The sequence below is a fragment of the Felis catus genome, chromosome A2, assembly GCF_018350175.1.
Source record: "Felis catus isolate Fca126 chromosome A2, F.catus_Fca126_mat1.0, whole genome shotgun sequence".
NCBI lineage: Eukaryota > Metazoa > Chordata > Mammalia > Carnivora > Felidae > Felis > Felis catus.
This window is the reverse complement of record NC_058369.1, coordinates 10805563-10829870: the sequence shown is the minus strand read 5'-3', so window position 1 is coordinate 10829870 and position 24308 is coordinate 10805563. Positions and strand designations below refer to the sequence as shown.

At 43.7% G+C, this 24308-nt stretch overlaps 2 protein-coding genes across 2 annotated transcripts; one reads left to right on the top strand and one right to left on the bottom strand.

Moving 5' to 3' along the window:
• Nucleotides 1–5406: 5406 nt before the first annotated feature.
• LOC111558923 (olfactory receptor-like protein OLF4) lies at nt 5407–7637 on the bottom strand. Its single transcript, XM_045047290.1, has one exon. It carries the CDS (start codon nt 7498–7500, stop codon nt 6574–6576), a length of 927 nt encoding a protein of 308 aa, XP_044903225.1. The 5' UTR covers nt 7501–7637; the 3' UTR covers nt 5407–6573.
• A 7985-nt stretch (nt 7638–15622) lies between these two features.
• Nucleotides 15623–20975, top strand: LOC123382453 (olfactory receptor-like protein OLF4). The gene is made up of 2 exons (XM_045047287.1): nt 15623–16193; nt 19750–20975. Exon 2 carries the CDS (start codon nt 19766–19768, stop codon nt 20732–20734), a length of 969 nt encoding a protein of 322 aa, XP_044903222.1. The 5' UTR covers nt 15623–16193; nt 19750–19765; the 3' UTR covers nt 20735–20975.
• Nucleotides 20976–24308: the final 3333 nt, after the last annotated feature.

The window sequence follows — 24308 nt, the reverse complement described above, 5'->3', positions numbered from 1 at the left end:
CCGTCTTCATAAGATTTCTGCCTGAGGCTCTTACACCACACACTTAATTCATTCTACTATGACTCTGCCATATAAGGCAAGTACCAGAGGAACAGGACCTTCTCTGACCTTGTCTACTGTGGTTTTTCAGGAAGGCATGGTCAGCCAAGCACATGACCATAGAGATCTCCAGTTCTGGGCTAGGCTGGTGGCTGTGAGGTGACCTCAAGTAAGTGCACCTGGCATTGATTCTCTCTGACCCTTTCCTGCTGGACCTGCTGGGCACCTGGAATCACGTGGCTGGGAGCTCTGAGGGAGAGGGGTCCATGTGGCTGTCTGAATTCCTCCTGGATGGTTATCGGTGGCAACTAAACCCTCTCCCTGCGGAAGATGGTGGGAAGGAGGCTAGCATGAGTCATCCAGCCAAGCTTCGGACTCTAGAAACAACAATCAGGTCCCATCGCCCCCGGTGGCACAGGGGGAGGGACTGCACAGAGGAGACATTTATAGTTTCCTTTGTCTGTTCATGAGACATGTTTCCCTCCTGCTTGTCTAACCTACAGCACATGATTTCCCTGGGGGACACTGGTCTGGACACAAAGAAAGATTTCCTGGAGATTCTGTGTTCCCAATAGACCAGGTTATAACTGCGTGACCCCTGTGTTCATTACTCCTACCTTGTGAGTTCTGTCCCTCCCAGAGTTCAAATATCCCAGCACCTAATCCCAACCCTGATTTTAACATTTCCCCAAAATCTAGGACTAACCAATCAGTCTGGATTAGATCCCTTGGATCTCCAAAATGTTAGCTTACGGTGGAGACCTGAGCCAAAATCAAGAGTTGGACGCTTCTAAGCCTGAACCACCCAGGCGCCCCCAGATACTCGTTTAAATATGTTGTGTATAGATATGGCCCCCATTAAGGGATTCCTTCTGCCACATTGATGTAGGGGTTTTTTTTTGTCAAAAATCTTCTTCTGTAAGTAACAACGTATTTTATAATTTCACTGAGAAATTCTTCAAGTATTCAGAATATAAATTGAGTGCTGACCATGTTTCAGGCAATGAGTATATGGTGTGGTGAAGAACGAAAATCCCTAGAAACATGGAGAAAAAGTATATAAGCAAACAAGAGAATTCTGTAACTTTTCAGATGGTGAGGGCTGCTGTGAAGAAAAGAAAAGCAGGAATAAAGGAGGGAGCAAATAGGGCATTCTATTTTAGTGGGTATTTAGGCAAATTCTGCAAACGAGGTGACGTTGGAAAACAGAACTCATATAAGACAGAAAGGATTATGTGGGAAGCCTTTACCTGGCAGAGGGAAGGGGCAGTACAAAGGCCCCAAGGAAAGTATTGTTTCAAAAGTTCAAGGCAAAGAGCAAAGCCAGTGCTACAAGGGCAATGAGCCTGATGGAGACTGATGACAGACGCTTTCACACATGTGAGGAGTGAAGTGGCCTCTCTGCTACAACTGTCATCTCAAGGCACAGGGCCGTCCTTGCCCACGCTACGTCTCCCTCTGTATACATCATGGTCTCAAGGCATCCCACGAGTTGCCACAGATCCCCTTCGTGGTGCCTTCTCTTGACTGAGTTCTGGCCCCTGTATTGCATCATCTTGGGATTTCAGAGTCCTGACCCCCCTTTTTTTTAAATATGAAATTCATTGTCAAATTGGTTTCCATACAACACCCAGTGCTCATCCCCACAGTGCTCAATACCCATCACTCAGCCTCGCCCTCCTCCCTCCCCCCATCAACCCACAATTTGTTCTGTTTTTAAGAGTCTCTTCTGGTTTGGCTCCCTCCCCCTCTAACTTTTTTGAGGACTGCTCACCCTTCACCAGTCACAAGACACCATGGCCTCCTGGGATGTGCATTTCCCTGTCTTCACAGACTCACCATCCCAGTTATGCTGGGAATGGACACAACCCAAGGAGGCCAGATCAGCCATCTTTTCCCCGCAAAGTATAGAAATGGTTCCCAGAAATGCCAGTTCTTAAGCCTCCCATGGACAAATGAATTTGAGGCTCCATATTGGAATGGTAAGTTTCTGCTGTGATTCACACAAACATAAAACAGTCTGTTCAACAGACAGCGAGGCAGAGAGTCGGGGGGAGGGGGGCAGTGAATGAAACAGATGAGGCAGAGCAATTATCTAATAAACTTGTGTGGTTCCTGAGACACCAGGTGGTAAAATAAACTGCCATTGCCTTAATAGTAAGTTAAAGGAATAGAATATGGAAGATCAACGTAAGTGTGAGCATCCACTCTGTAAAATTGACACAGCCACTGAATAAATACATCACTTAATCGAACAAACAAATGAACACAGTGATCACCTGTCCTGCACTAAGTTGAATTGGCTCTCAGGCGAAGACAGGTTAATGAAGTTGGCTTCCATTCTTATGACCCTGTCATCCACGGCGCATCGGGCCGTTGGGCTCACCTGGCTGGGGTGTCTGACAAGGTCTCCTTGTGACAAGTCTGAATGCCTCCCTGGACTGCAGATGGTAGGGACTAAAGCTCTGTTCTCAGCTGAGACAGCAGAAAGGAGTAAAGCATGGGCCCCAGCCGTAATTAGGGCCTGGAAGAACAGACGGAGACCTTGTCCCTTTCCATCCAAGTTCGCACAGGCTGACAGGAGACCAGAGAGTGTTTACAGCTCCCCGTATCTGCTCATTAGGCTCATTTCCCTCTTGGTACCCCAGCCTCTGATCTCATATTCCCAAGTGGGAAACTGCTCTGGACACAAGTATTTTTTCCTAATGACTCTCGGTTCCCAAAAGACTAGGTCAGAGACCAAGTGAATGCAGTTCTTTTTTTCCTCCCCTTTTCCCTGAACTTGTTCCCTTCCTGATGTGTAAATCGTCTGGCACCTGATCTCGGCCGAGACACACTTTCCTCCAAGTCTAAGACCAAGGAACCCTCCGGGATTAGTCCTCTTTGTCTTCCAAGCATTGCCTGTCCTAGGGACCCAGCTGTCGCATTTCTAGTGCTGTCTGCCTGTCTATCTCTTTTTTGTTTTTGAGAGAGAGGGAGAGAGAGAGCATGAGTGGGGGAGAGGAAGGGAGGGGAGAGGGACAGAGAGAAGCTTTTTTAATGTTTATTTATTTATTTTAAGAGAGAGAGTCAGAGAAAGAGGGAGAGAGAGAATCCCAAGCAGTCTACATGCTCAGTGCAGAAGCAATCTGGGGGCTCAGTTCCATGGCCATGCGGTCATGTCCTAAGCCGCAATCAAGACACGGAAGATGAACCCACTGAGCCCACGAGGCGACCCAGTGTCTACTGTTCTTATCAACAGAGCTGCTAGGAATCTACCCAAGGACACAGGAGTGCTGATGCACAGGGGCACGTGCACCCCAATGTTTTGAGCAGTGCTTTCAGCAACAGCCAAATTATGTAAAGAGCCCAAATGTCCATCAACTGACGAAAGGGTCAAGAAGTTGTGGTTTATATACACAACGCAATCCTACTTGGCAATGAGGAAGAATGAAATCCTGCCATTTGCAGCAACGTGATGGAACTAGAGAGTGTAATGCTAAGTGAAAGAAGTGAGGCAGAGAAAGACAGATACCGTATGTTTTCACTCATAGTTGGATCTTGAGAAACTTAAGAGAAGAGCATGTGGAGGGGAAGGGGAAAAGAGAGAGGGAGGGAGGCAAACCATAAGAGACTCTTGAGGCCTGAGAACAAACCGAGGGTAGGTGGGGGGTGGGGGAGATGGGAAAGTGGGTGATGGGCAGGGAGGAGGGCACTTGTTGGGATGAGCACTGGGTGTTGCATGGAAACCATTTTGACAATAAATTTCATATATTAAAAAAAAGAAAAAATAATAAAGCAGAGAAATGACTTCTGGTATTAAACCTTGGGAGTCACAGAGATTGGCTTCAACACACTTTTTCTGTCACTTGTTTTATAAGACGTTAAAAGCTGTCATTTGGTCCCTTGTTATAAAATGGTCCTTAAATATAACAGATGTATTGAGATCTAGTTATGTACTACAATGTGAGCTTACCATCTCACAGGGAGTTTGGATTTAATCTTTATAAAATCTTATCCCTGAGATTATGAACTACATCTTATGGTGTATAAATGCTGCTTGGTCGTGTCTTGTCATCTGTCCAAATTTAATATCTGAGTATGTGGTGTCCCTTGAGTTTGATTCTGTCAGGATGCTTCTGGTTCTCAACCTTGGGGTTGTGGTTCTCAGCCAGAAATGAATTTTCCCCTGGGACGTCTGTCAAAGTCTGAAGGGGTGCTGCCCAGCACCTACAGTCCCCAGGAAAGCACCCCCAAAATACTGTTATCCTGCCACCAATGTCCACCATAAACGGTGAGAACCCACCTGGACCATCTTTTCTCCAACTTCACTGTGCCCGTGAATCCACACGGATCCCAGTACAAATGCAAAATCTTAGAGATTCTGCATTTCTGCAAGCTCCTGGGTGAGGCTGAACTGCAGGTCTGAGTCTGCGAACCACTGTTTGATTAGCAAGAAGATGATCCTGTGTTAGAGATAAGTGTAGGTAGCGTGAAGCCTTCTGCACCAAATCCTGTCCTTGCGTGCCTGTAATTGTGAATGGATCATGTATTCGATCATTCCTCAGGCTGTGAGAAATCTGTGTTTATTGCTTTTATAAGTGAACAAAATAATACCCTGATGAAAAACCCTTTAGAGTAAGAATAAGGCACTATCAGGTATGCCCACATCCTAATCTCCAGTCCCTTTCACATGTTACTTTTTTTTAGAGCAAAGAAGGATTTATGCAGCAGATTGAACAGACTGCTCGTCAGCTTGGGCGACTCTGAAGGACATGCCCATTTTTGCAGAAGAACTGGGGACCCTGACCCCCATGACTGGCAGGACATCCAGATCTTGGGTGAAGCGTCCTCTGGTCAAGCAGGTGGAAGAGATTTCAGAGTAGAAAGGACGTGTTATATAGATGGTGCTGATACTGTGCATTCCCCATCGCGTGGGATTTGTGACATATATCAGGAAAAGGAAGCTATTTCGTGTAACAACAGAAAAATCATATGAGCGGATCGCATTAGAAGTTTTCAAGCAGAAACAGGAAGATAATTCAGGGATAAAACGTAGAAGACACTAAGCAATCCTGCGCCTCGATGAACAAACTCCCTCAGTGGTGACCACCATCTTCCATGCGTTAATAAATAGGTGCATAGCACGAACTGTGATGTTTTTAAAAAATGAGAGAAATATTTTGTGTGTCACAACATGAGTGTTTCGAATGTTTGCCTCCTCATATTTATGGTCAGGCCGATACGAAGAACATATCAGGTTGAACTGTTTATTCAAATTTGCTTTTCTAAGTACACTCCACTGGGAGATCTAGATTAGTTAATCAGGTTTTCCCAGTGACTATGGTAGAATTTCTGGACCCTGAGGTGAATAACAGAATAAAACCAAGAGACCGCTGACAAAGCATAAGGGCATGTTTAGTGCAAGGGACTGAAATGACGTATTTTCCCCGGGTCCGTTTCGAACACAACCACGTTGAATAAACATATCGTCAGATGTGTTCCACAGTCACCAGATAAGCCCTCGACTATGACCAGTCTCAAAGTACCTCTTCAGAAAGCCCTTTATAAACTAGAGACTGACACATGAGTGAATCAGGTTTTCCCCTTCAGCCCACACATTCTACTCAATACAATTCTCCAAGAACGTGTGAGCCCAACACCAGCTACCCACCCTGGCCGTGGTCCTTGAGAAAGCCTGATCCCTCAGCGGCTCTCTCTCTCTCTGTCTTCCTCTTGACCCTCTCTCCCCTTCTGAGACCTCCCAGAATGGCTTTTGAGCATCCCATGTGCCCTCCAGGATACATGAGTAATAAACCTGGGGATATTAGAGTCCTCCGATAGATGTTGCTGACCTGTGTCCTGCAGTCACAATAAGAACCCAAGGTGCAGCCACAGCATAGGCTGTGGTCAGGGAAAGGTCTGTGGGAGTGTGGACAAGCTCATGGGTGCGGGTGAGTGGTTGGGCTTTCCTAGCCAGAGCGGGGTGTGAATTGCCGGAGCTTGAATGGAACAATGTTAGAGTCCACATCATCAGGTGGAGTCCTAAAGGAAGTGAAGGAAAAGACTGACAGACTCAAGGTGGAAACTGTGCTTTTGTATTCTCCTTGACAGTAAAATGATGGAAATGGCTTACTGGTCAAGTGTAGCTTTATTCCGTACGAAGCTTATAATTCATGATATCGATCTCAGGAAATCTAGGGGAAATTATCCTGCATGGTATAAGTCATTTGAGGTGAAATTAACTTTAAGAAATCCAACTAGTCCCATGTGAGATACAGAAATTTCAGGCATTTGTGACCCAAGGTTGGGGTAAACTTTGGGGACACCTGAAAATAGACAAAGGAGAAACCGTCTGTATTTCAGTCACAGCAGAAGCTTAATGAAGTGAGTTCCTTAAATGTAGAGAGAAGTTGATCAAAAATGCCAAGAAAGAAATAGAAGGAGTAGATTCTACTTCCACAGTCTGATCAAAGATTGGCAGTTCGTGGCTCTGGGGATTTGAGTCCTTCAGTCATGGTCATGTCTTCAGCCTTTGGATGATTGGTTCTTATATCACTGGATCCCAACGATTCTTTTCAGAGCCCTCTTTATGTCTCTGTTCCTCAGGCTGTAGATGAAGGGGTTCAGCATGGGCGTGACCACCGTGTATATCACCGAGGCTGTGGCACTTGATTGTGAGCTCTGGGTAGCAGCAGAGCTAAGGTACACACCTAGGCTTGCACAATAAAATAAGGAGACAACCGACAGGTGAGATGCACAGGTGGAAAACGCTTTATACTTGCCCTGAGCTGATGAGATCCCACGTATGGAGGAAACTATCTTGGAGTAAGAGTAAAAGATCCCAACGAGGGGACCTCCAGCCAGCAGCATAGCTGCAAAATACATCACCAAGTTATCAAGAAAGGTGTCAGAACAGGCAAGTTGGATCATCTGATTGAGTTCACAGAAAAAGTGGGGGATCTCTACCTCTGTACAGAAGGACAGCCCCAACACCATTAAGGTGTGTACCAAGGAATACAGGACACTCGTGATCCAGGACAGCAGAACCAGCAGCCCACAGAGCCAGGGGCTCATGATGACCATGTAGTGCAGAGGGTGACAGATGGCCACAAACCTGTCATAGGCCATCACAGCCAGGAGAAAGTCGTCCATCCCTGCAAAGGTTACGAAAAAGTTCATTTGTGTGATACAGTCCTCATAGGTTATGACTTTGGTCTGGGTCTGGATGTTCCAGAGCATCTTCGGGACGGTGGTGGAGGTGAAGCAGATGTCTACAAAGGACAGGTTGGCGAGGAAGAAGTACATGGGGGTGTGGAGGTGGGAGTCAGAGCTGACGGCCAGGAGGATGAGCAGGTTGCCAAACACAGTGATCAGGTACATGGAGAGGAAAAGCCCAAATATGAGGGGCTGCAGTTCTGGTCTCACTGAAAATCCCAGGAGAAGAAATTTTGATATCCGTGTAATATTTCTTGGTTCCATGAGGTTGCACTGACTGTCAGAAAGAGGCAAAGGACATCATTAATTTTCACATCAACAGTTTACTCACATAGTTGAAATGCTACCATTTATATTGTGCAGTCAAGAAGTTCATTTCAGTATCTTGTCCCTTTTGTCCCCAAAGGATTGTCCTTTTGAAGAGATTCCCTCCTGTTTCATTTCAGTTAGGTGTTTTGGTCTCATGCTCCACACTCCCAGAAGAGGTCATGTATTTTATTGTTTTACTAAGAATATCTTTCTTGCATTGGAGGAATATGTACTGAAGGTCAAACATGTCCCAGGCATTGTCTAGGCCATGAGCATGGGATACTGAAAAACAAAAGCCACTATAATCTAGTGATGGAGAATGAATAGAATCAAATACAAATATTAATAAGACATCACAGGGTGTCAAGTGCTATGAAGAGACAGAGGCAGATATAAAGGAGAGCGTGGATATGAGTGCTATTTTGTAATCAGTGTTTGGTCAAGACCAGTAAACAAGGTGACATTTGATCAGAGACCTGCAGGGAAGGAAGGCAGGAGCCCAGAGCCTGTGTGGGGAAGTGTGTGATGGTAGAGGGAATGGCCTCAGCTAAGGCCCCGAGGATGATACTACTTTGAGCCTTTTGAGTCCAAAACAGGAAGCATGTATGGGAAGGGGAATGAGCAGGAAAATGATCAGAGATCGTGTCAGGCAATTTCAAAGAAATAGGTGGCCTCGTTGCTGGTTCCCCTTCAAGAGAAAGGAGTCACTCACCCACACTATGTACTGCTTGTATCTTAGAATCCACCTGCAAAGTCTGCTGTAAATTGACATAGAGCCCTCTAGAATACAGTGTGTTGATTGAGTGCTGGCTCCTGTATTATAAGAATCACCTTGGAATATATTGGACCATGTCCCCTGCTCTGATGACAGATGTCATTTCACAAGGCACACATACACACACACACACACCCCAAATGAGTGCTCCCTGGGCTGTGTTTTTACCATGACTTCTCACTCCAACCCCAACAATTAAGTTCGGAGTGGGTATAACTCAAGATGCGCAGATCCATTATCATTCCTGCAAATGACGTAAGTTTTCCATGAACAAATAAAATTGACAAGTCAGACTGGCATGCGCATTTTCTTTCCTGTATTTAAAGAAACACAAACGGGGGCGCCTGGGTGGTGCAGTCGGTTAAGCGTCCGACTTCAGCCAGGTCACGATCTCACGGTCGGTGAGTTCGAGCCCCGCGTCGGGCTCTGGGCTGATGGCTCAGAGCCTGGAGCCTGTTTCCGATTCTGTGTCTCCCTCTCTCTCTGCCCCTCCCCCGTTCATGCTCTGTCTCTCTCTGTCCCCAAAATAAATAAACGTTGAAAAAAAAATTTTTTAAAGAAACACAAACAATCTGCTCAAAATCAGAGACAGAGAGAGAGAAATAAGAAAGTGCAATAAAATAGAAGTGGCAGAAAAGATCTAATGGCTCAGGTGGTCGCTGAAATCTGAGGGGCCATGAAGAAGAAAGAGCATCCTTCGTTCTGACAACATTCCAACCCTTGTTACCTCCCTGATGCCCAGCAAAAATAATAAGGAGAAAAATTAAATTCAGTCAGAAGACGACATTAGTGGGAACTTCAGGGTGTGGATCGCCTTACAGAGTGAATGCTCCAAGAGAAAAGTGTGCTAAGGGAATAAATCACACCTTCGGCACAGGAAATATGCAAAGCACAGCAAAAGTTGGGCAGGTTATGATGGAAGGTAAGAGACTCGCTTTTTCTTTGAAAAAGCACCTTGAGACTGCTATTTCTTTGACCAATTGGATGTCCTGTGATCTTAGAGAAGGTGGGACAAGTCCCTTTCACTCTTTAGACGTGGCATCTCTTCTCTCTTTTTCCTGGGCTTTGTGTTGTGATCTTTTGGCCGAGTGTGGGGCACACTCTGGTCCTGTTTCTGGTTTGCACAACATGCAAAGTTCTGCTCAGACCTTGTGCTACAAAATTCTGCACATACCATGACAACCATTCTGGCTCTAAGTCACCATCTCCGTAAGATTTCTGCCTGAGGCTCTTACACCACACAAACTTTTTTCATAGTCCTGTGACTCCACCATTATAAGGCAAGTACCAAAGGAACGGGGCCCTCTCTGACCTTGTTCACTGTAGTTTTTCAGAAGGGCATGATCAGACAAGTACATGGCCATAGAGATCTCCACGTTCTGGGCTAGGCTGGTGGCTGCCAGGTGACCTCAGGTAGATGCGCCTGGCTTTGATTCTCTCTGACCCTTTCCTCCGGGTCTTGCCAAGCTCTCAGACTCACCTGGCTGGGAGCTCTGAGGGAGAGGTGTCCATGTGGCCGTCTGGATTCCTCCTGGATGGTTATTGGTGGTGACTAAACTCTGTCCCCACACAAGACGGCAGAACGGAGGCTAGCATGAGTCTCCCAGTCAAGCATTCGACTCCACAGCAACAACCTGGTCCCGTCAGCCCACGGTGGCACAGGCAGTGGGTGTGCACAGGAGGGATTTATAGTTTCCTCTGTCTGTTCATGAGGCACGTTCCCCTCCTCCTCCTCTTTGGAGCAGCACATGATTTCCCTGGGGGACACTGGTCTGGACACAAAGGAAATTGTTCTGGAGGTTCTGTGTTCCCAATAGACCAGGCTATAACTGCGTGACCCCAGTGTTGAGTATTCCTTCCTCATGAACTCCGCTGCTCTCAGAGTTCAGACCTCCCAGCAGCGACTCCCAACGCTTATGTCAATGTTTCGCCCAAGTCTAGGACTGAGCAATCTGTGTGGATTAGTTCCCTTGGATCTCCAAGCTGGTGGCTTGTGTTGGAGATGCAGTCCTGCCGTCTACACGACATTCCGGTTTTCCTTTTCAACAAGGAGGAGAAAACAGCCCCTTGATACAAACCCTGAGCACTATGTACCGCAGCTTCATGACACATTTGCACACTTTTAGGACTTTCATTCCACATCACAATTAAGAGCTGCTGTTCAGCCCTCTTTGTAAAGAATTTTTTAATTATATGAAATATGGTGAGATTTTTTTTCTTGCAGTATAATATGAGCTTGGAATAGAAAAGTAAACAGGTGGGGTGCCTGCCTGGGTGGCGCAGTCGGTTAAGCATCCGACTTCAGCTAGGTCACGATCTCGCGGTCCGTGAGTTCGAGCCCCGCGTCAGGCTCTGGGCTGATGGCTCAGGGCCTGGAGCCTGTTTCCGATTCTGTGTCTCCCTCTCTCTCTGCCCCTCCCCCGTTCATGCTCTGTCTCTCTCTGTCCCCAAAAAAATAAATAAAATAAAAAAAAAAGAAAAGAAAAGAAAAGAAAAGTAAACAGGTTCTTCCCGGTAGCTTTGAGAAGAAATCAGGCCTTGCAATCATTTTCATTTTAGACCAAGGTGAACCACTTCTGGGTTCTGATCCATCGAATGTAAGAACATGAATGCGTTTTAAAACACCAATGTAGTTATTTTACATCAGCGTTAGGACTTAACGACAAATGTTGTTCCAATGAAATTTTGTTAAGAATCTGAGATTAGGGTTCTCCCTTCATTCACGGAGTTTCCCCTGGGTAAAGGCATTTTGCATCGTAATCTCATCTCTAAGTAGAAAAGGAGATTTAAAACCAATTTACAGATATTCATCCTCTTTAGCTGGTAGAGAATTTCTCAGTACGTACCTGCAAGCATGCTTCAGATTTTGACGTCTTGGAGGCATTATGACAGCAAAAGTAATTCATCCTTTAAATGTATGTCTATCATTTATGTCTGTCTCGAAACCTTTGTGTCTAATATTTATGTCTACCTTGAAATCTTTGTGTCTACACATCTTCATTCTTTTAAATGCATATTAATTCAAACATTTACTCTTTTAATACCTACACCTTCAACTTTCTCTTAAGTTTCCTTTCAACATAAAATAAGAGATTATGTATGAGTTTGCATTTAAAATGAATAAAGATGGGGCTCTTGGATGGCTTAGTTGGTTAAGCACCTGCCTCTTGATTTTGGCTTGGGTCACAATCTCACATTTTGTGAGTTCAACCCCCATGTCAGGGTCTGTGTTGACATGAGGCTGCTTGGTATTCTCTGTCTTTCCCTCTCTCAGCCTCTCCCCACACCTCTCTCTCAAAATTAAATGCATAAACATTAAAAAAAAATTTAAGTGAATAAACAAACACACAAAAAAGCAGAATGAGACCTACAAATACAGAGGAAACAACCTCATGGTTTGCCTGAGGGGACGTGGGGGGATGGGCAGAATGGGTGAAGGGCAGTGGAAGATACAGGCTTCCAGTTATGGAATTAATGAGTCTTGGGGAAAAAAGGCACGGGGTATGGAATACAGTCAATGATACTGGATGGATCTGTATGATAACAGACAGGAGCTACCTTTGTGGCGAGCACCGCGTAATGCGCAGAGAAGTTGAATCACTACGTTGTGCACCCGAAACTAAGGCAACATTCTTGCCAACTGTACTCAGATAAGATTTCTTTTAAGTGAGTTTGTGTTTATATACATATGGGTATATGTGTTTATTTGAAAAAACACATGTAATATATACGTACAACTTTGCCTCTGAACATTTTCTTTGGACTCAACAAAGCTAACTATAATTTAAATTAAGAAAATAATAAAATAAAATACAATTTTGCTTCATCATATTAAAGGGCATCTGGAGTCTAAGATCATATTCTAAAGTCAATCTACTTATTAAAATTTGTTGTTCCATGAAAACTTTCCTTGGAGATGCATATTTGGTGAACACTTGAGTAAGGAAGTGACTGTTGTACACATTGTGGACAACAAGGTACTAAGAGACCTGGATCTTAATGAGGAGAATAAAGCCCATCTATAAGACACATTAATATATTAAGTGTCCACTATTAAGAGCAGTTAAGATACTGATATACAAAGGAACTTTGGACATATAAATGAAAAAAACATAACCTCACAGAGCCTGATGAGATGCTTGAAATTGTCAACCACAAGATGATGACCTGAGCCAAAGTTGGATGCTCAACCCACTGAGGCACCCAGGCATGCCAAAAATAGAGTTCTTTTAGAGACACATAATAAAATATTATAGATAAGAAACCAAATAATTTGTATTTTAAACATTTTTATTTATTTTTAGGGTGGAGAGAGAGAGAGAGAGAGAGAGAGAGAGAGAGAGCGAGCCTGAGCTGGGGAGGGGCAGACAGGGGCAGAGACATAGAATTTAAGCTGTCAGCACAGAGCCCGACATGGGGCTTGAATTCAAGAGCTGTGAGATCATGACCTGAGCCGAAGTCGAATGCTTAACTGACTGAGCCACCCAAGCACACCTTACATTTATTCATTTCAATTCAAGTTAGTTAACATACAGTGCAGTGTTGGTTTCACGAGTAGAACCCAGTGATACATCACTTACACATACTCCCAGTGCTGGTCCCAACAAGTGCCCTCCCTAATGCCCATCACCCATTTAGCCCCTCCCCCCACCCACTTCCTCTCCAGCAACCCTGAATTTCTTCTCTGTATTTTTGAGTCTTTTATAAATTGCCTCCCTCTCTGTTTTCATCTTAGTTTTCCTTCCCTTCCCCGATGTTCATCGGTTTTGTTTCTTAAGTTTCCCATATGAGTGAAATCATATTATATTGATCTTTCTCTGATGGACATATTTTGCTTACCATAATACACTCTAGTTCCAACCACGTTGTTGCAAATGGAAGATTTCATTCGTTTTGATCACTGAGTAATATTCCATTATATATATATATATATACGTATATATATATATATACATATATATATATATATATACGTATATATATATATATACATATATATATACATATATATATATATACATATATATATATACATATATATATACATATATATATATATACATATATATATACATATATATATATACATATATATATATATATATATATATATGCCACATCCTCTTGATCCATTAAAGGGGCATATGTACCCCAATGTTTATAGCAGTGTTATTAACAATAGCCAGTTATGCAAAGAGCCCAAATGTCCATGGATTGATGAAAGGATAAAGAAGATACGAGTGACCTAAATTTTGATCATGAGTTGATTGCCTATCTCGCTACCTCAAAAGCATCATAGACCACACTCACATTTATGCTCCAGGAATTCACTCTACCAGGTGCTAGGCAGAATATCTCCAAATTGATTTAATTTCTTCTCCATAATGTGGGTTCTTTAAATGTCAATTGACCTTAACCAAGGGAAGCTGATGAATGGAGGAGCTTAAACTCGGTTCCCTCAAATAATTTTATTGACTGTGTCCCTGTGAGATTCCTACTGCTGTTATAAAACATTCCCACACTAGCTGCTGAAGACAAACACATACAGGTTCTTACAGTTCTGGAGTCAGAAGCTTCGAAGGAGTCTCGTCCGGCTAATAGCAAGGTGTCTGCACGGTTGTGGTCCTTCTGGAGGCTCAGGGGAGAATGTGTTTCCTTTCCAATTACAGTCTCTGTTGCTGGCCACCTGCATTTCTTGGCTCATGGCTCTTCCACCACCTTCATGGCCAGCAGGAGAGCGTTCTCAAAATCTCTGACATCAACTCTTTTGTCTCCATCCTCAACATTTGGAGGACCATCCTGACTACCCTAGTCCCACCTAGAGAATCCCAGCTGATCCTTTTGTCTCCATGGCAGCTAACTTACAGCCCTGTTTAGTCTGCTACCTTAATCCTGCATTGCTATCAAAAATAACATGTGAAAGGTCCTGGGAATTAGGATGTGGACATATTTGGAAGGGTCTTATTCTGACCACTACAAAGTCTTTTTCATAAATGTATTATTTTTGTCACTTAGAAAAGCAATAAACACAGAATTGACACAGACTGAAGAAAGAGTGAATACATTATTCCTTCAAAATTACATGCATGCAAGGACACCATTTGGTGCAGAAGACTTAAAAATACCTACACCTGTCTTTAACACAAAGATCCCAGCCTTGCTAATCAAAGAGTGGCCCACAGACCCAGACCCACAGTTTAGCATCACCCAGGAGCTGGTAGAAATGCAGAATCTCTGGGCCACCCAGGATGGGAGATCAGATTCTGCGTTTGTAGTGGGATCTGTGTGAATGCACACGTGCATTGAAGTTGGAGAACTGCTGGTGTAGCTGGGTTTCTCACCTTTTATGATCGACATTTGTGGCAGGATAATATTTTAGGGGGTGCTTCCCTTTGAATTGTAGGTGTTTGGCAGCTTCCCTTCAGACTTTGACAGACATCCTCAGGGGAAAATTCATTTCTGGCTGCAAACCATGCCCAGAGTTTGAGAACTGGAAGCATCCTGACAGAATCAAACTCAAGGGTCACCACATACTCAGGTATTAAATTTAGACAGACGACTAGACATGACCAAGCACCATTTCTACAATGTAGAATGGAGCTCATAAATGTACTTCCTCAGGGATAAGATGTTTATAAACATTGAATCCAACTATCCCTATGAGATGTCAAGCTCACATTGTAGTACATAAAACATTTAAATACATCTGTTATAATTAAACATTTAGTAACAAAGGACCAACTGACAGCTTTTACCTTGTGATAATGTAAGAAATTCCTAATTGTGATGGCAAAAGTGTCTTGAAGCCAGTGTGTAGAACCCAAGGTTTATTATCAGAAGAAGCCAGTTCTCTGTGCTTCTCTGTGCTCATAGCTCAGAGCCCAGAGCCTGCTTCAGATTCTGTGTCTCCCTCTCTCTCTGCCCCTCCCTTGATCATGCTCTGTCTCTCTGTCTCTCCAAAATAAATTAACATTGAAAAATATTTTTTTAAAAATAGACACTAGGGTTGTTGGGTGACTCAGTTGGCTGAGCATCTGGCTCTTGCTTTTGGCTCAGGTCCCAATCTCAGGAACCTGGAGATTGAGCCCCCATCAGGTTCTGCATTGAGAGTGAGGAGTCTCCTTATGATTATCTCTCTCCCTGTCTCTCTCTCTGCCTCTCCTTGGTACTTTTTCTCCTATAGAAGAAGACAAGAAGATGAAGAAGAAGATGAAGAAGAAGAAGAAGAAGGAGGAGGAGGAGGAGAAGGAGAAGAAGAGGGAGGAGGAGAAGAAGGAGGAAGAGGAAGACGAAGAGGGGGAGGGGAAGGAGAAGAGGAGACACTGGAGATGGCGGGGCTGGGTCCCCGAGACCAGTCAAGGTTTTGAAGTTAGAGAGACCTAATCCCGGTGTGTCCTTCCGTCTTAGAGCTGGAGAAAAGTGTAACTGTGAGCTGAGATAACGTGCTAGGAGATTTACATAACAGGAAGAGGGCAAGTTCAGGGAAAAGGAGAAAGAAGAAAAGAACTGGATTCCCTTGATCTCTAACCGAGTCTTTTGGGAACTGAGATTCATCAGGAAGAAATCCTTTATGTCCAGAGCAGCTTTCCATTGGGAATCATACGCTTAGAGGTTGGAGTAACAAGAGGGAAATGCGCCTAATGAGCAGATACAGGGAGGTGTAAATACCTCTGGTCTCCTGTCAGCCTGTGCGACCTTGGGCAGGAAGGCGAGTGGGTTTGGTCTGTTTGTTCTGAGTCCTAATTCTGGCTGGGAATGATGCTTCACTCCCCCCTGCTGTCTCCGCTGAGGACAGAGCCTTAGTCCCTGTTACCTGCTGTCCTGGGAAGAATTCAGTTTCACACGGAGACCTTCCTGTCAGACACCCAGCCAGGTGAGTCCAACAGCCCCGGGCACCGTGGATGACAGGGTTGTCCGAGAACATTAATCCATCATCACCCCGGGGCCAATTCAACTTAGTCCATAGCAAGTGATCACTGTGTTTATTTGCTTGCGTAAGTAATGAATGTATTTATTCAGTGACTGTGCCAGTTTCGCAGAATGGCTGCTACGAACACTTTTGAGAGTCCTTCATATTCTTTACCATGAAAGGGATGCTCTAAACATCCTAAGATACACAGACCTCAGCACTGGGCAGGCTCTGGTCAGGATGTCCATAGGCAGAGACGTAGAAACCCTGCATTAAAAATATGAATATTTGTAATATAGCTGCTTTCAGGTCCTGCCTTCAACCTGTAACACCCACCTTTCCACCAGCAAATTCAGTGTAACCCCAAGACTACCTGCTTAAGAGTCCAACCACAGGGGCGCCTGGGAGGCTCAGTCGGTTAAGCGTCCGACTTTGGCTCAGGTCATGATTTCACAGTCCATGAGTTCGAGCCCCGCACCAGGCTCTATGCTGACAGCTCAGAGCCTGGAACCTGCTTCGGATTCTGTCTCCCTCTCTCTCTGCCCCTCCCCAATTGCACTCTGTCTCTCTCTCTCTCTCTCAAAAATAAACATTAAAAAAAGTTCCAACCACACACAATGTAACACTGCGCTAAGTTTTTTCCCCAGGTTCCTGGGTGAAGAAGACATTTCCTGTTGTTTCTTAATCTATCCCTCAGTTTCAGCAAATATGTGATGACCTTTCTGATTATTATATGGCCATATGCTATTCCCCCTCCCCTGCTTTTTTTTAGCATTTCAAAAGATTTCCTCAGATCATTGCTTCTCCGTCGACTTTGGAAACATTCTTTGACCATAAAAATGTTTAACTTGATTTAAATATTCCTATCTTCTTATTGCTAAGTTTCTTGCTTTATTTTAGTGGTTTTTCCCACCTGTAAACGTTATATGCAGTTTTCTTGATGTTCCATATATTGTATGGTTACACTTACACTGAAGTCATTATCCCTCTGGTGTCGATAATGTGTCTGAGGGAGGGGACCAGTTTAATGTTTTTCCAGATAGATATCCATTTATTCTAGCTGTTACTTAGCAATTCACCTTTTTCCAACGAAACTGAAATACGACCTTGTCATATAGGAAATGTCCTTATACACTGAGACCTAATTCCTGATTCACTCAACAAATAATAACTGAGCATCTGCCATGGGCCAGAACATTCTAGGGACACTATATGTCATATTCTTTCATGGTCGTTCACAATTTAGTTATTAATCCGTGTCGGTATTACTAATGACTGCTATTTTTACCTGTTCCAGTTTGCTTTTATTTTTCATACAACTTTGCTTATGACAGGTGTTTCCAAGGTACTATTTTAACCTGGTTGCCAGAACCTTTCATTCTTTCCATTCTATAACTTCTCATAGTCTTATATCTTCTTAGAGAAAACATATATTCAACTAAGTTGGTGAAAAACAGAAATGAACAGAGAGGATAAAGTCCCTGCTCTTCTGGATGTTACAGTGGAGCATTGAGACTGTCATGATGTGGGCAGGATTTACAGAGCATGGTCTGGGGAGTCCTTTGCATGTTGGATGAGATCCAGAATGAGGACTAGAGGGTGTCCATTGGGTTTGAGAAAGAGAGATCTTTACTCAAAGCCCAGGAATATCAATGAAAAGGTGCCACATAAGAAGAGGGAAAAAGGAGCTAACCCCATCCCCATCAATCACGTAGAAATAAATCAGTCATATAATGATGCAGGAGGTACAGGAAAATGTCTTCTAGGCTTGATATAAAAATTCCCGACTTTGATTGTATTGGTTTATCCCTTTGCTCTTTTTTCTTGATGTATAATATAAATGGATATGTTAAAATTTGTATCTATTTATATTTTTATCTATATAGTTTTGTACAAGTACACCATGAATATATCATATCTGTCTTTTAAACAAGTTTGCTTCATTCTCTTATTATTTTTGCTGGGCATCAGGGGATGTAACCAGGGGAGAAGCAAGGGAGATAGTTCTTCCTCACAGTCTCTCAGGGACCACCCCAGCTTATGAGATCATTGCTCTCCCTCATCGATTTCATTCCCTCTGTATCTCACCCTCTGTCTCTTTCATCTATTGAGCAGACTTTGTTACACTGGTGTAAATCACAGAGGAAAATTAACATTCCAGCATGGAGCTCCATGGTGATTGGTCCATGGGAGGGTTAAGAATTAGCATTTCTGGGGGCGCCTGGGTGGCGCAGTCGGTTAAGTGTCCGACTTCAGCCAGGTCACTATCTCGCGGTCCGTGAGTTCGAGCCCTGTGTCGGGCTCTGGGCTGATGGCTCAGAGCCTGGAGCCTGTTTCCGATTCTGTGTCTCCCTCTCTCTCTGCCCCTCCCCCGTTCATGCTCTGTCTCTCTCTGTCCCAAAAATAAATAAACGTTGAAAAAAAATTTTTAAAAAGAATTAGCATTTCTGGGAACCATTTCTACACTCTGCAGGGGAAAGATGGCTGATCGGGTCTCCTTGGGTTGTATCCATTCCCAGCATAACCAAGAATGTGGGGGCTGTGAGAACAGGGAAATTCACCGCCCAGAAGACCACGGTGTCTTGTGCGTGTGTGACTTGTAGAGGATGAGCAGTCCTCACAACAGGGGCCAGGACTCCTCAATCCCAAGGTGACACCATACATGGGCCAGAGCTCAGTCAAGAGCAGGCACCAAGACGGGGATCTGTGACAATTCATGGGATGGCTTTGCAGCACGATGAATACCGAGGGAGAGGCAGTGTGGACAAGGATGGCCCTGTGCCTGGAGGTCACAGTTGTCACAGAGGGGCCACATCCCTCCTCACATGTGTGACAGAGTCTGTCATCTGTGTCCCTCAAGACCATTCCCCTTGCAGCGCTGGCTTTGCTTTGTCGCTTGAACATTTGAAACAAGTACCTTCCTCAGGGCCTTTGCACTGGCCATTCCCCCTGCCAGGCACACACTTCCCCCAGAATCCTGTGTCTATGTCTCTGTCTTACATGACATCTGTGCTCCAATGCCACCTGTGTACAGAATTTGCCTAAATGCCATTAAAATAGAATGCCCTATTTGCTCTCCGCTTTATCCCTGTTTCCCATTTCTTCACAGCACACCTCACCATCAAAAAGGTGAGATAATCAAAAGATAATTGTATCAAAAAGATAGTTGTATAATTATCTTCTTTGCTTACATATTTTTTCTCCATCGCTGTAGGGATTTTTGTTCTTCAGCACTCTATACTCATTGCCCAGATAGTGCCTGAAACCTGGTCAGCACTCAATTTTATTCCTGAATACTTGAAGCATTTCTCAGGAAAAGTATAAAATACATGATTTCTTAGGAAAGAAGCTGATTGACAATAAAAATATATCAGATGTGGCAGCGATGATTCCCTAAAGGGGACCATATCCATACACAACATATTAAAAGGAATTTCTGGACTGCAAAATAAAAAAAACAGTCGCATTTCAATTTTGTGAGTAATACAAATTTATGTTATTTTATTTCCCTCTTTCCCAGAAGCCACCTCCACCACATGGAACCAAGTAATGAAACACAAATTTCAAAGTTTCTTCTTCTGGGGTTTTCAGAGGAACCAGGACTGCAGCCCCTCATATTTGGGTTTTTCCTCTCCATGTACCTGATCACTGTGTTTGGGAACCTGCTCATCATCTTGGCCATCAGCACAGACCCCAACCTCCACACGCCCATGTACTTCTTCCTGGCCAACCTGTCCTTTGTAGACATCTGCTTCACCTCCACCACCGTCCCGAAGATGCTGGTGAACATCCGGACTCAGAGCAAAGTCATAACCTATGAGGATTGCATCACACAGATTTATTTTTTCATACTCTTTGGTGTGTTGGACGTCTTTCTGCTGAGTGTGATGGCCTATGACCGGTTTGTGGCCATCTGTCACCCCCTGCACTACACGATCATCATGAACCCCCAGCTCTGTGGACTCCTGGTTCTGGTGTCCTGGATCATGAGTGTTCTGTATTCCTTGTTACAAACCTTAATGGCATTTCGGCTGTCCTTCTGTACAGAGGTGGAAATCCCCCACTTTTTCTGCGAACTCAATCAGATGCTCCAACTTGCCTGCTCTGACACCTTTCTTAATAACGTGGTGATGTATCTTGCAGCTGTCCTGCTGGGTGGTGGTCCTTTTGCTGGGATCCTTTACTCTTATTCCAAGATAGTTTCCTCTATACGTGGGATTGCATCAGCTAAGGGCAAGTATAAAACGTTTTCCACCTGTGCGTCTCACCTGTCGGTCGTGTGTTTATTTTACTGTACGATGCTCGGCGTGTACCTGAGCTCTGCTGCTACCCAGAGCTCACGGTCAAGTGCCACAGCCTCGGTGATGTACACGGTGGTCACGCCCATGCTGAACCCCTTCATCTACAGCTTGAGGAACAAAGACATGAAAAGGGCTCTGAAAGCATTCTTTGGGAAGGAGACCCTTACATGGCCAATCGTCATAAGATTGAAGAAGTGCCTATGATTGCAGGGGTCAAAGCCTCTGTGTCAGAGACTGTGGTCTTTATTCAGACTGTAGATGTAGTATTCCTCTTTCCGTTTATTTCCTTGTCCTCAACTTCCATATGCCATGTATGTAACTCACTCTATGAAGCTCTGCTCTCTCTGATATCCTACAATTTTTTCCCTTGTATTTCCCACTTTCTGAATTTTATTTCCAACCACGGATGTGAAATATTTGGAAATGTTCATTTACCTTGAGGCAACATAGACATTTTTAAAAAATAATCTTTCTCAAACAATTGTGTCACACCAAATAATTTTTCTTCCATACGTGTTTTTTTAATGCCACAATTACCACTAGTTAGCTCTCTGTATGTCTTAGGATTGGTGGGCGGAATTGGGTGGGTGATGGGCTACATGGGCAATGGGCATTAGGGAGGGAACTTGTTGGGGTGAGCACTGGGTGTTGTATGTAAGTGATGAATCACTAAATTCTACTCCTGACACCAACACTACACTACATGTTCACTAACTAGAATTTAAATAAAAACTTGAAACAAACAAACAAAAAGAACTGTCATGATTGATACGCCACCTATGGAAACAACCACACTTTATAACAAATATATGTGATTTTAAAGTAGAACAATATCTGAGGCTACGTTTTTTCGCTTATATGTCTGAAGCTCCTTTGTATATCAGTATCTTAACTGCTCTTCTTAATAATGGACACTTAATATATTAATGTGTCGTATAGATGGGTTTTATTCTCCTCATTAGGATCCTGGTCTCTTAGTACCTTGTTGTCCACAATGTGTACGAAAGTCACTTCCTTACTGAAGTGTTCACCAAATACGCGTCTCCAAGAGAAGTCTTCATGGAACAACAAACACTAATAGATAGATTGACTTTAGAGTATGACCTTAGACTCCAGATGCCCTTTAATATGATGAAGCAAAATTTTATTTTATTTTAAATCGCACATTGTGCTCTTTAAAGTATTTATTCTTCATGCTGTACGGCTATTTATTGGAGTATGGAGGATTGGTGGCCATGTGTAAGGCGGCTTATCCAAATGGGGGAAGGACTGATTGACATTTTTCTACTTTTATTGAATTATCTCCTTGTTTCTTCCTGAAATCTTTACGCTGCCTTTGGTATGACTCCTTTCATTGTTGTAAAAGAAATATATCCCCTTTCCTTCTAAATTTTGTCATAACCACGAAAGGGGTGTCGAATGGTCATTTCCTCCATTATACATGTTTCTCAGGCTCAGGATTCTATTCATCTTCTATGCTCAAGGGATGACATAAGAGGGAGCTTGCATTCCTGTCTGATCATGTGAATCAGGGACACCAGTTTTCCAACACAATAATGCATACATTTTCAATCTTTTCTGGCTATGGGGAAATGACCCTCAATGAGAGGTAGTTGTTTTGTTGTTTTTGTTGTTATTGTTTGTTTGTTTGTTTTTGAGAGAGAGAGAGAGAGAGAGGGAGAGGGGGAGTGAGCAGGAGAGAGGGGAAGAGGCAGAGAGGGAGACAGAGATAGAATCTTAAGCAGGCTCCAAGTTGAACGGGGCTTGATCTCATGACTGTGAGATCACAACCTTAGCCAAAATCAAGAGTTGGAGACCCAACCGACTCAACCAACTGACTCAACCGACTGAGCCACTGCTTCTCAGTGAGAGGTTTTATATGCAGTTGTCTGAACTAAACTGAAATAGCAGAGGTACCATGAATGCAGGCTTCAAATACAAGAATAAATACCAAGAACAGTCAGCAGCAGATAATAATTGTCCTTACTTCTGTTCACCGTGATCATTGAATCAGTTAGCCATTGCTGCATAACAAGCCATTTAAAAGAAAATGATTTAATGTAATGCTTTTATTACCAAATGATATTGTATGTTGGGGATTGTTCTGAGCTCTGCCTGTCTCCTCGTGAGTCTATAGTGAGCTGTGAGACTCTACACAGTTTCTTTTTTTATAATTTTTTCTTAAAGTTTATTTGTTTTGAGAGAGGCAGAGACAGGATGCGAGTGGGTTAGGGGCAGAAAGAGAGAGGGAGACACAGAATCCGAAGCAGGCTCCAGGCTCCGAGCTGGCAGCACCGAGCCTGACGCAGGGCTTGAACCCACAAGCTGTGAGATCATGACCTGAGCCGAAGTTGGACACTCAATCGACTGAGCCACTCAGGCACCCCGACTCTACATTGTTCCTAAGGCTCATCCATGATGTCATGTGTGACCATGGGGCACTTCTCTTCTGAACAAGTATATGATCAGTTAACTCGATTTCCGAGTGCATTTTTATCCTCTGTTTTACAGGGGAAAAAAGAATATCAAAAGTGAATGATTTTAATTTACATCTACTGTTCCTGTATTCATACATCACTCTTTGCTTTCTTCCTACTGAGAAGAAAAAGCTCCTGTCACGACTCAGTATGAATCAGCTACCTCTGCTCTGTATTTCACACTGATCCGTACGCTGCTAGATTTTTTTCCCTTCTAACTAATTTAGTGGGGGTATAATCATGTGCTATAAACTGCATCTATTCGGAATGTATGATTTGATGAATTAAGGGAGCCATACAAAAACTAAAGTACCTACTGCACATTCCTATTTGATGTTCTTTAAGAAAATGCACAACCTTGGGGCGCCTGGGTGGCGCAGTCGGTTAAGCGTCTGACTTCAGCCAGGTCGCGATCTCGCGGTCCGTGAGTTCGAGCCCCGCGTCGGGCTCTGGGCTGATGGCTCAGAGCCTGGAGCCTGTTTCCGATTCTGTGCCTCCCTCTCTCTCTGCTCCTCCCCCGTTCATGCTCTGTCTCTCTCTGTCCCAAAAATAAATAAACATTGAAAAAAAAATTTAAAAAAAAAAAGAAAATGCACAACCTTGATGACTTCTTAATCCAATTGTTAAAATGTAATCTCCCTTGGCCTCAGCTTCTTTATTTCCAAAAGTAACTTGGGACCGTAAACATAACTTCAAATGTATATTGCAAGAAATAAATGACGTGTGCGGACATATTTCGTTGAATCCGAAGAAAATGCTCAGCCGTAAAGTTGTATGTATGCATATATGTGTGTTTCTCTGTATACATTTCTATTTCAAATAAACACACCTACACATATGTACCCAAACACAGAATCGTTTTTAAAAATATTATTATCTGAGTGCACTTGGCACACAATGTTACACGAGTTTCATGTGTACGACGTAGAGATTCAACTTCTCCGTACATTATGTGGTGCCCAGCACAAAGGCACTGCTGGCTGTCAGCCTACCAGGCCATTGCAATATCATTGACTATATTCTGTCCGCTGTGCCTTTGACTTCCATGACTCATTTATTCCACAACTGGAAGCCTGTACCTCCCACTGCCCTTCACCCATCCCCCCCACCCCCCTCTGACAACCACGAGTTTATTCTCTATATTTATGGATCGGATTCTGCTGTTTTGTGTGCTTGCTTATTCATTTTAAGCAGACTCAATGGGGCACCCGAGTGGCTCAGTTGGCTGAATGTCTGACTCTTGATTTCCCCTGGGGTCGTGGAATTGGGTTCCCCGCCACACTGAGCATGGAACTTGCTTA